The sequence below is a fragment of the Carlito syrichta genome, unplaced genomic scaffold (assembly GCF_000164805.1).
Source record: "Carlito syrichta isolate Samal-C Ts95f unplaced genomic scaffold, Tarsius_syrichta-2.0.1 Scaffold311840, whole genome shotgun sequence".
NCBI classification, from domain to species: Eukaryota; Metazoa; Chordata; class Mammalia; order Primates; family Tarsiidae; genus Carlito; species Carlito syrichta.
This window is the reverse complement of record NW_007255936.1, coordinates 2,212-14,836: the sequence shown is the minus strand read 5'-3', so window position 1 is coordinate 14,836 and position 12,625 is coordinate 2,212. Positions and strand designations below refer to the sequence as shown.

Genomic DNA, 12,625 nt, shown 5'->3' with positions numbered 1-12,625 from the left:
ATAGTAAATATCTGTCTGGGGATGGGGAGACACCTCTTATCAACAAGGGTGCCTGAACGAAGCATATTTGTATACCTAACCCTTAACTATACCCTACAATATCATAATAAAAATATTGATTATAAAAAAAGATACAGAATTAGCCCAAGTGTTTATCATTGGATGAATGGATAAATAAAATATTATATATATTCACAATGGAATACTATTCTGCCATAATTAAGAATGAAATTCTGCCATTTGTGACAACATTTATGAACCTGGATGACATTATGTTAAGTGAAATAAGCCAGAAACAGAAAGACAAATATCACAGTGTCTCATTCATATTTGGAGTATTAAAAGAACTTCGTCACATAGAAGTAGTGAGTAGAATGGCAAATATCAGAAGCTGGAATGGTTAGTGGGAGGAGGGTATGAGTTGGTCAAAGTATATATAATTACTCAGACATGCTGAAAAGGAAAAAAAAGCAAAAAATGGGTAAAAGATATGAAAAGACAATTCTCAAAAGAAGACATATGACAGCCAACAGATACATGAAAAAATGCTCAGCCTCAGTAATCATCAAAGAAATGCAAATTAAAACCACACTGAGATACCACCTAACTCCCGGCAGGGTGGCCATCATCAATAACTCAAAAAACTACAGATGCTGAAGAGAATGTAGGGAAAAGGGAACACTTCTATACTGTTGGTGGGAGTGTAAACTAATACAACCTCTGTGGAAAACAGTTTGGTGATTCCTAAAATATCTTAATATCAATCTTTCTGTACTAACCCGCAGTCCTCCTACTGGGAATATATCCAGAGGAACACAAATCACTTTATCAAAAAGATACCTGCACATGTATGTTTATTGCAGCATTGTTTACATTAGCAAGAACATGGAAGAACTGAGTACCATATGTTCTCACTCATAAGTGGACCCTGAACAATTATTATAATACTACAAGAAAGGGATTGGCGATAGTGGGAAGCTGTCAGGGGAGGAAGTAGAGGGCACACTTCAGCAGTAAGGGTACCTGATCTCAAACCAGGTGAAGGGGGAACCAAAGTGAGGCCTAAAATTTACCTGCACAAGACCACTTGTATACCTAATCCTGAATTATACCCCATATCTTTAAAATAAAAATTAAATTAAATTAAAAAAGCAAAGTATGCACTATTATAATTAGACAGGAGGAATAAATTTCAAGAGCTGTATTATATAGCAAGGTAGTTATAGTTAATGATGATATTTTGTATTCTTGAAAAATATAAAGTCAGTGGATGTTATGTACCCTTACCAGAAAAATGATAACTATGTGAGGTGATGCATTTGTTAATTAGCTATATTTAATAATTCCACTATATATGTATTTCAAAACATTATGTTATATGTGATAAAAATATACAATGTTATCTGTCAATGTTGAAGAAATAAATTTTTTAAATGACTGAAAAACACCCAAATTGAACCAACATTATGCTAAACAGCAATGCAATAGCAGAAGAAAGTATGGACCTCACTGATAAGGGAAAATATATAGACAAATCTAAAATATGTATCATAATGGTGGTGGGTAACTCAATTCTAATTTAAAGAACAAAAGTATTAAAAATAATGTTAAGGGAAAATTATGGTAAAAGGTACACAATATGAATAAATGAGCATTGTAACAACAATACTATAAAGTATGTGTTGGGGAAAGCAAAGTTTAGGAACAGAATTTTTGAATGCTAATGAACTTAAGTTGTTATCAGCTTAAAATAAGTGCTATATTTTATGTAAGTCTAAGGTTACTTCACACACAAAAAATACCTATGGGCATTACATAAAAGAAAAAGAGAAAGGAATTAGGGCATGCCAGACAAAACATTTATAAAAAACACAAAGACAGCAAAAGATTAAAAAAGAAATATAAAACAAACAGATTACAACAACAAAATAACAATAGTATATCATTCTCTATCAATAATTATTTTAAATGTAAAGGGATTAATTTCCTCAATCAAAAGATAGAGTGGCACCAGGCTCGGTGGCTCAGCCTGTAATCCCGCGCCTTTGGGAGGCTGAGGTGAGTGGATTGCCTGAGCCCGCGGGTTCGAGACCCGCCTGGGCAGCGAGACCTCATCTCTACAGTAAATCAAAAAATCAGCCGGGCGTGGTAGCGCATGCCTGTAATTCCGGCTACTTGGAAGGCTGAGGCGGAAGGATCGCTGGAGCCCAGCAGGTCGAGGCTGCAGTGGCCAGGAGCGGCCACTGCACTCCAGTCTGGGCGACAGAGTGAGACTCCAACTCAAAAAAAAAAAAAAAAAAGATAGAGTGGCTAAATAGATTTTTTAAAAAAGACTCAACTATATGCTGCTTATGATACACTCACTTTTAAGGACAAATAAAAGCTGAAAAAGATATTTCATGCAAATGTAGTCCATGCAAATGATAAACAGAAGTGAGGAAGAGTGACTATAGTTACTTCAGACAAAATAAACTTCAAATAAAAAATATTAATTTCACAAAGAAGGACATGTGGTGTGCACCTACAATGGGATATTCTTCAACCTTAAAAAAGAAGGAAATTTTGCAATGTATGACAATATGGATGACCATTATGCTAAGTGAAGTAAGCAGGCCATAGAAATACAAATATTTCGCATTATATCAGGCATCTAAAATAGTCAAATTTATAGAATCAAAAAGTGGAATGGTGACTGACAAGGGCTGGGAGAGGCAGAAAGGGAGAGCTACTGATCAATTAACTTAAAGTTTCAGTCAAGCAAGATGAATAAGCATTAGAAAACTACTGTACAACACTGTACCTATAGTTAAAGTAATGTAATGTGTACTTGTAAATTTGTTGAGTACCTTCATGTTCATTGTTCTTACTACAATAAATTAAAATATCCACGGAAGTCTTACATAAAATAGTTCGAGTCACAATCTAACAGCACATTAAAAAACAATACCTTAAGCCGGGCTCAGTGGCTCAGCCTATAATCCTGCGCCTTTGGGAGGCTGAGGTGAGTGGATTGCCTGAGCCCGTGGGTTCGAGACCTGCCTGGGCAGCAAGACCTCATCTCTACAATAAATCAAAAAATCAGCCGGGCGTGGTAGCACATGCCTGTAATTCCGGCTACTTGGAAGGCTGAGGCGGAAGGATCGCCAGAGCCCAGCAGGTCGAGGCTGCGGTGGCCGGGAGCGGCCACTGCACTCCAGTCTGGGTGACAGAGTGAGACTCCAACTCAAAAAACAAAGCAAAAGAATACATTATAACAAATGATGTTTTATTCCAGGGATGGAAGATATAACTATTAGAAAATTTACTAATATAATTTACAGCTAAGAAAAAATTATAATTATCTCCACTGATGCTGAAAAAGTCTTTGAACAAAATTGAACACCCATGATATTTCCACTTTTGATAATGGTAGACTACCTTGTTTCAGATTAGTCCTTCCACTGGAAGAATTAGAAAATCTAGACAATTTCTTTTTGAAAATTTTTCTGAAGCCACCAGAGAGTAACCAAACATTTGGCACCACCATTCCCCTGAAGTGACTTGCCTATTTGAAAATAGTGGCTGAGAGATTGAGTAGCTAAATAGAAAGTTATTGGCTAAGAGGCTAAGCAGAATTTCTGCATTTTCATGGGGCAGAAAGATAGTGGAATATAAAGAACTTCAGGACCAGCCAAAATAAGAGATACTGGCAATTACTTCATTCTTTCAGCGTGACCCTAAAGGGGTATGTCCTACAAGTAGTGCTGAACTGGAAATGTACTGACCCTCTGAATGACTAAAATTCTTGTTAGCATGATCTTAGTCCTTTTTTGAGATTGTTGATATGACTCAGCCTAACTTCCTGACAAAAATAAAGGTCAATCCTTTTGGGAAGGATAACACATCATCCTGAACCTTTAGTTATCTCTACATTTTTTCCATGCCTAGCCTTTATACTCAAAATAACATGGTAGACAGAAAGATCAGAATTGACCAGAAGCTAATAGAATAGACAGAAACTAGATAGACTATCAGGTTATTCAAATAGCAGTTATAAAGCACATCGATTTTGACTGTGAAGTGTTTTATAATGCTAAATGATTGAGTATTTTAGCAGATAAGTGGAAAATATAACAGAATAAAATAACTTATTATAAACAGATTAAGAAAGAATTAGGAGCCTGGAATGTACCTTAGAAGAAAAAAAAATCCAAGCCAAAGCATGGCAAGAAAAAAGGATAAAGAGCAATTGGAACATATGTATGTGAAACTGGAGTTCCAGAGGAAAGGAGAGAAAATGTGACAGTAGCACTATTTGAAGAACTAATGCATGATAATTTTCCAAAGTTGAACAGTTTGGTAATTCCTAAAAGATCTAAAAATCGACCTTCCATGCGATCCTGCAAGTCACCCTACTGGGAGTATACCCGGAGGAACTCAAATCACTCTGCAAAAAAGATACCTGCGCACGGATGTTTACTGCAGCACTATTCACAACAGCAAAATCATAGAACCAGCCGTGCTGCCCATCGAAAGAGAACTGGATTAAAAAATGTGGTACATATACACAATGGACTATTATGCCGCGATAAAGAAGGAAAAAATTATGAACTTCACAGAAACTTGAATGAACTTAGTTTCTATAATACTGAGTGATCTATTGCAGAAACAAAGAACTGAGTAACACAGGATCTCACTGAGAAGTGGACCTTGAACAATTATTGTAATACTATAGGAAAAGAATTGGTAGCAGCAGAAGACTGCCGGGCCTGGGGATGGAGGAGGAACAATTAGCAGTAGCGGAATCTGCGGTGGGGGGGAGCACACCTCATCAACAGGGATACCTGCATAATGAACATTTGTATACCTAACCCTGAATTGTACCCCACATCTTTAAAATAAAAAAATTTTTAAAAAAGATGTGCTAAAACTTAAAACAGGTCTAATGAAACGCTAAATTCACCTAAGTACATCAAAAACAAAGAGAAAATCTTAAATCAGAACATAGATAGAAAAAGCAATAACCCTGACAGCAAACATTTCAACATAAAAAGAGAAAATGAGGACAATAGTATATATTGTAAGATGCTAGGAGAAAAAGAAACTGCACAGAATTCTGTATTCTACAAAAGTATCTTTAAAAGCATGTCATCAAATTATTTTCAGCAAACAATTTGCAATAATTCATTATTACTACAAATCAGCACTAAGGAAAAAACAAAGACTTGTCTAAGAAAATTTATCTATTATATAAGAACAGAGATGATGAAAAGAATAAAGAGCCAACACAAGGGTTAAACTAAGGAAATACTTTATATAAATAATGACTTCCAGCAGTGTAATATATTGAGAATTGAAATACAAGGGAAAAAATGGCCAAAAGTTGGGATGGGGTTCATTGAATTTAATTGCAGCAAATGGTTAATTTTATATGCCAAGTTGACTGGGTTAAGGAATATGCAGAGAGCTGTTGAAATGTTAGTTTTGAGTGTCTCTGTGAGAGTGGTTTTAGAAGAGATTAGCATTTGCGTTAGTTGACTGAAGAATAACTGCCTTCACCAATGTGGGCAGACATCCTCCAATCTATTGAGGGTCAGGATAGAACAAAGAGGAAAAGTATTAATTTGCTCTTTCTTCTGGAGTTGGGACATACATATTTTCCTGCTCTTGAACACCAGAGCTCAAGGTTCTCGGACCTTCAGACACTGAGATTTACATCAGTGCCCATGCCTCCCCTCTGCCAGTTCTCAGACTTTCACTCAGACTAAATTACAGTCTCAGCTTTCTTGGTTCTCCAGCTTGCAGACAGCAGCATATTGTGGGACTTTTTAGTCTCTGTAATTATGGGCAAATTCCCATTTAAAAATCCCCTCTTATATCTATCTATCTATCTGTCTATCTATCTATCTATCTATCTATCTATCTATCTATCTATCTATGTCTGTAGCCTATTGATTTTGTTTCTCTGGAGAACTCTGACTAATACAGTTCATACAATTTCCAGATAGTAACACAAGTACTAATTTACATTATAATTTGATAAGTCATAGAAAAATTTTATTCTGGTGGGTAACACTAACATAATAATAAATATGTGTATAATGGAAAGTTAATAGAATAATAAATTGGAATAAGAAAAAAATGACTAACCACTCCCCCAAAAAACACCCCAAAAGGGCAGATACATTAAACAAATGAGACGAATGTGAAACAAGTACATAACTCTGTTCTAAAATGTCAGAAATTATATTAAATGTAAACAGATTAAATAGGCTCATTACAAGACAAAATTTGTTTACTATTGAAACAACAATATGTTGTTATAAGAGATACACTTTAAACTTAGAGATATTGAAAAGTTTGATGCATAAAAAAAGCAAAAAAGATTTAACGTGATCTATCACCAAAGAAAACTCATATAGCTATGCTAATATCAGAGGTTATAAAGTCAATAACTTTTTCTAACAATAACATTTTGTAGTAGAAATAGATTTAATTCAGCAGGAGATATAATAATCCTGAATTTTCATATATCTAGTGATACAGCTTTATAGTGTACAAATAGTGCTTACTTTACATAGTATCATGTGAGCTGAAACTTGTACTTATGTGAACTGTATTTTTACTTTGCATGGTACCGTGTGTGTGTGTGTGTGTGTGTGTGTGTGTGTGTGTGTGTGTGTAATTTGACAGAACTAAAAAATATTTTAAAAATTGGACAGAACTAAAATGAAAAATACTCAGATCTACTATTATAGTTGGAGATTTTAACAAACCTCTCTCAGGCACTGAAAAACAAGCAAAGAAATAGTTAAGTTAAAGAAAATTTGAATCACACTATTAACAACTTAACCTAATTGACATATAGTACACTACATATATAATATTTACAGAGTATACACATTACTTTCAAGTGCATATAGAATATTTACCAAAGTTGTATACTTGCTGAACCTTAAAACATATGTCAATAAATTTCAGAAGATTAAAATAATATACAATATATTCTTTAACCACAAGGGAATTTAGCAAGATAATCAATAAGATTATAAAAAAGATAAGTAGGGAATTTTCTAAATACTTAGTAATTAAGTACTACACTTCTGAATCACTTATATTTCATAAAGGAAATCAGTATGAAAACTGGAATATATTTTAAACTAAATTGCAATAAAAATATGATGTCAAAACTTCTAAAATGTAGCTAAAGCAGTACCTAGAGGGAAAGGTGTAGCTTATATTGCATTTATTAAAAAGTAAAGAAAAGTTGAAAATCAGTTATCCTAGTGCCTAACCAACTAAGTTAGAAAAATAGAGAATTAAACCCAAAGAAAGTAGTAAAAAGAGAACAATAAAGATGTGAGAGTTAATTTTATGTGTCAAATTGACTGGACCTTGAGGTGACAAGATATTTGGTCAAAAATTATTCTGGATGTTTTTGTGAGGATGTATTTGGAAGAGATTAACATTTAAATCTGTAGATTGAGTAAAGTAGATTGTCCCTTTCAATGTGGGTAGGCCTCATCAGTCAGTTGAAGGCCTGAATAGAACAAAAAGTCTAGCCTCCCCCCAACCCCACCTCCTACCCCCCACATAGGGGAGAATTGTTCCTGCCTGACTGCTTTCAAACAGACATCAGCTTTTTCCTGCCTTTGAACTCTAACTGAAACATCAGCTGTTCCTGATTCTCGAGCCTGCTGACCTTCAGACTGGAACTATACCATTGGTTCTCCTGGTTCTCAGGTCTTCAGACTCAGACTGGAATACCATCAGCTTTCCTGGGTCTCCTGCTTGCCAACTCACCCTGCAGATCTTGGGACATGTCAGCCTCCATAATCACGTGAGCCAATTCCTCATAATAAATCTCTTTATATATATATTTATATATATATATATATAGAAATACATCCTATTGGTTCTATTTGTTGGAGATCCCTAATTCTAAAGAAAAGAACACAAATAATAGAAAAGAATTAGTTGATTCTTTGAAAACACTGACAAGATTGATGCATCTCTGACAACTCTGATCAAGAATGAAAGGGAAGGCACAAAGGATCAAACCAATCTATGTTCATTCTAGGAATATAGTTGGTTTAACTTTTCAGAATCAATCAACTCACATATTAACAGAAATAAGGAGAAAAAATAGCTTCGTGCAGTGGCAGTATCGTAGCCAATGAGATTTATCCGAGGCACAATTATTACTAATTGAAAACTTGGTTCCCAATACCCTGCCATGGCAACTTGAAATACAGTTGGCATTGGCAATTTTTGACTGTCTCTATGGAGACTGAATTTTGTTGATTTTTTTAAAAGAGAAAATATATATGACAATAAAAATAGACACATAAGAAACATTTAATAAAATTCAGTTCCTTTCATTATAAAAATCTCTTGGTATACTAGGAAAAGAAAGAAACTTGATTAATCTGAATTTCATTAATTTACTTAGTTATGAAAATATCCTCCTTAATGATAAATTAATGTAAGTTTTTCTTCTGTGATCAGAAACAAGACAAAGATGCCTATTATATCTCTCTTCAGTGTAACATTGCACAGCTATTCACAATATTAGTTGTTAGAGAAGATGAGATGGAATTGGAACTCATGCACAGCTTGTGAAAATGAAATAAACTAATACAACCACTTCAGAAAACTGCTTGGCAGTGCCTATTATAGTCAACATACTAGTATCTTAAGGATCAGTATATACCTGACAGAAATGCATATACATGCTTACCAACATATATGTGCAGGTTTGTTTATGGCAGAATTACTACATCAACTGTAGAGTGAATAAATTAATTGTTGTAGTGCCATAGCCAAACAATGGAATACTATTTCAAGAATAAGGTTGAATTAACTACTGCTACAAATACTAGAAATAGAAGCAGAACAAAAAGGAATATGTATTGTATTATTCTACTTTTATAAAATTCAAAAACAGGTAACAGTAACTGATAGTGTTAGAAATCAGAATAGTGGTTAGAAATTACAATAGAGATTGACAATATTAACTGCAAAAGTGTATGAATTAGACTTCTGAATGTGTATTGCTTTTCTGGTATTACTTGTCTGTATATTGTATTTCTTGATGTGCATAGTAGTTCATGGGTATGTTTACTTAATCTTAATGCATTGAATATACATCTATAATTTGTATAGATATATACTTCAATAAAAATTTTTTTAAATTAAACACTTTTTACTGATAAAATTATAACATCTGAATCAATTTATACTTCCTTAAATGCTATCTATCATCTATCTATCTATCTATCTATCTATCTATCTATCTATCTATCTATCTATCTACTTCTATCTAATCATCTTCAGAATCCAGTATTTAATTTAATGGGGAAACATTAGAGGCATTTTCACCAAAGTCAGGAGGAAGACAAGGAAGCTCACCCTTTTTACTATTTTTTAACACTCTAGAATTTTTTTTTAACAATACAGTTAGATAAATACAAATAACCAGAGGCATAACAATTGGAAAAAATAAAATGGTTTCTGTTTTGCATTACATAATGATATATCTGGAATGCCTAAGAAAATCAACATTAAAGTGAATAAAAACAATAAAATCCAACTATATAGAAATAATAACCTCTTAGAAAAGATAATGAAGAGCTCATATAAAATAGCAATAAGAAAGTCAAAATAATCAGGTGTAAAATTAACCAAAAAATAAATATGTGGAAAACTTTCAAACTTCCCAAAAGATGTAAAAGTATAATTTGAATAAATTAAAAGGTATCCTTTGCTCTTTAATAAGATGATTTATTATTTTTTCTTCTTTGTGAAATTTCCCTTTTTCTTGACTCTTAAAGTCAAATGTTATGTCATTAAGCAATTTAAAATTTTTCTTCTTTTCATATGTATTCATAAAATCATAAATTTTCCTCTTGATTAAGATTCATCTGTGTCCCATAAGTTTCAATATGAGGCATTTTCATCCAGTTCCATTTTATACATTGTATTATGATATTTTCTTTGCCCATTAATTATTTGGAGATTTTTTTTGTTTCCAAAATATTTGTGTCATGACTTCTAATTTGATTTCAAAGTAGTTAGAAAATATTACCTACAATTTTGATTTTTTGGTATTTAATAATTAACTTGATACTTATCAAATACCTACTTTCTTCAGACATTATTCTAGGTTCTGATGATATAATAGTGAACAAGTCACTCTACTTCTTTGCCTTTATGGTACTTGCATTCTATTGAGAGACAATATTTTAAAATATATATATTTATATATATATGATTTATGGCTTGGGCGATGTTCATGTTTTGGTGTGGTCAGATATTGCAGAGTGGTCTTGTTTTTGTCTTGATCCCTCATGGTCACAGAATGGCCTTGTCCAATGTCTCCTGGATGTCAGGGGATAATTTTCTCTTTTTTAATTCTCTTAATGTCATATTTCCTAAATCATAATATTTTATAATTATCTCAACATTTATGATGTTTTGAGGTTCAGTATTTTTTTATTTTGTGACTTGCTGGGGCTATTGCTAGCAATGTTTTATAAACAGTATGATTTTTATCTTTCAGATATTTCCTTTAAAAATATAATTGTGTTTTAGAAAAGTATTTAATTATATCTTGGGGCTCATATTTGGATAGAATATATTATTCATTTTCTTGCTTAAGTGATATTTTCTGAACTTCTTAGACTAAGACCCTTTCCCATAGTCTTATATACTCAGTAGAAATTGCTTTTACTGTTCATCATTTTCTCTAGTATGTAAAAAGGATAGATTTGAAGTTAAAACATGTCTTAGTATAGTATATATGACTTCATTTTTGTTTTAAGATATATTATTCAAATATATATTTTAATTTAGACATTTTCCTTTAGGAAGTCATATATGCCATTTCCTTTAAGTTAATATGTAAAAAACTAATTTTTTTGTGCCAAATCAATTTTAACCTTTATTTTGTGTGATTTAATAATGAAACATTTATGTTATTGCTTCAAAAATAAATATACATTGCTTTAATTACCTGATATTTGAAATTTTTGTGTATTTTCAGTTAAACTACTAGCTGGTTTACTTTTGTTACTTTTTGTGTCTCATTATAAAATATTGAGGTAAGTGATAGGAGTATCAGGAGGCTATGTAAGGAGTAGGTTATTGCCACCACTATATTTTCTGGTTTTATCACTGGTTTTTGAAGTTATTGGAATTTCAGAGGAATGCTATAATGTACTTCAGAAAAATCATCTTAAAGCAAAACAGTCAGAAACGCTATTATTGTTTTAACACTGGCCAATTTTATCCTCCTTTTTTCCCCCTTAACCAATGGTAGGTTATATTTTGTTAAATTTATATATCATTGGTAATAAAAAAAATAGGAAGACTACAAATAATAATTCAGAGTCATATAACAGTAAAAATCAGCATGGTTATAATTGTTTAGCTGAATGACTGAGTCTTGAAGATCACCATCTTATAATCATTATCTGTTCTCAAATGATTGTTTTAAAATGGTAATGTGTATTTTTGTTCATCATTGTATTCATTTATTTAAAATCAAATATCAATCATTTTTAATGATGTGAACCTTTAGATTACTGAAGTTTCATAAACCATCAGTTTAAATACTCACTTCAAAGAGAAAATAGGATTTGATAAAAAGAAATGTGAAGCCAAATTTGTGGGCATATTTTTCAAGTGCATAGAACTGAATGGCATATACCTAGTAGGTTAAACTTATTCCATTTCATCTTTTAGTTCATCTTAATTTTTCTATCCCATTTTTCTTTTCTTCCAATTTTCATACTTATTTTTATATCATGTGATATACATTTATATTCCTCCTCAATTTTTCTTTGAAATGAGGCAAAGCTCACTGGTAAGTATTTATATTGAAGTTGAATTGATTTGCTATTTTATTAATGTAGGAAAAGTTCCAGGAAAATTGGTATTCTAAATAAGATTGTGTGATGTGGTATGATTTTACTTTATTACCATTAAACTTTATTTGAAACAAGTTAAAATTAATGTTAGAATTAAGAAAATGATTGTTCTAATGTTTTTCAGCTGCTAATAGGTTATGAAAATGGTACTGTAGTGTTCTGGGACTTGAAATCTAAAAGAGCAGAACTGAGAGTTTATTATGATGAGGTAAGTGATTTCTACTAAAATATTTGAAAAGATATTATGACTTTGTGCCTATTTCCTACTCTTAAGCTTTGTACTCTACCAATATTTTTGGCATTGGGAAACTGCCTGATTCTGAACCAGTGCCTCACACTCTCTTCTGGTTTTGGTTTTTACTTTGAGTGTCTTTTATTGGGCTCATTTTTCTCTTCGTACCATATATTCTTCTTTTTTAAAATTTAAAATTTTTTTATTTTAAAGGTGTGGGGGTATAATTCAGAGTTAGGTATACAAATGTTCATTATGCAGGTACCTTGTTTATGAGCTGTGCCTCACCCCCCACCCCCTAACAGTTTCCAGACTTAAAAATGTGGTACATATACATAATGGAATATTACACAGCCATAAAGAAGGAAAAATTATGAACTTCACAGCAACTTGGGTGGACTTAGCATCTATAATACTGAATGATATATCACAGAAACAAAGAACTGAGTACCACATGTTCTCACTCATAAGCGGACCTTGAACA

The 12,625-nt window shown here is 32.4% G+C and overlaps 1 protein-coding gene across 1 annotated transcript in view; it reads left to right on the top strand.

The window, feature by feature from the left end:
• Positions 1 to 12,135, top strand: part of LOC103271679 (syntaxin-binding protein 5-like) — a gene marked incomplete at its 5' end in the record, with an annotated part of 83,995 nt that extends 71,860 nt beyond the window's left edge. The window contains one exon of the mRNA XM_008069167.1: positions 12,034 to 12,135. Within this exon, the coding sequence (XP_008067358.1) occupies positions 12,034 to 12,135 (102 nt within the window). The remainder of the gene's footprint in view (positions 1 to 12,033) is intronic.
• Between the last annotated feature and the right edge of the window lie 490 nt (positions 12,136 to 12,625).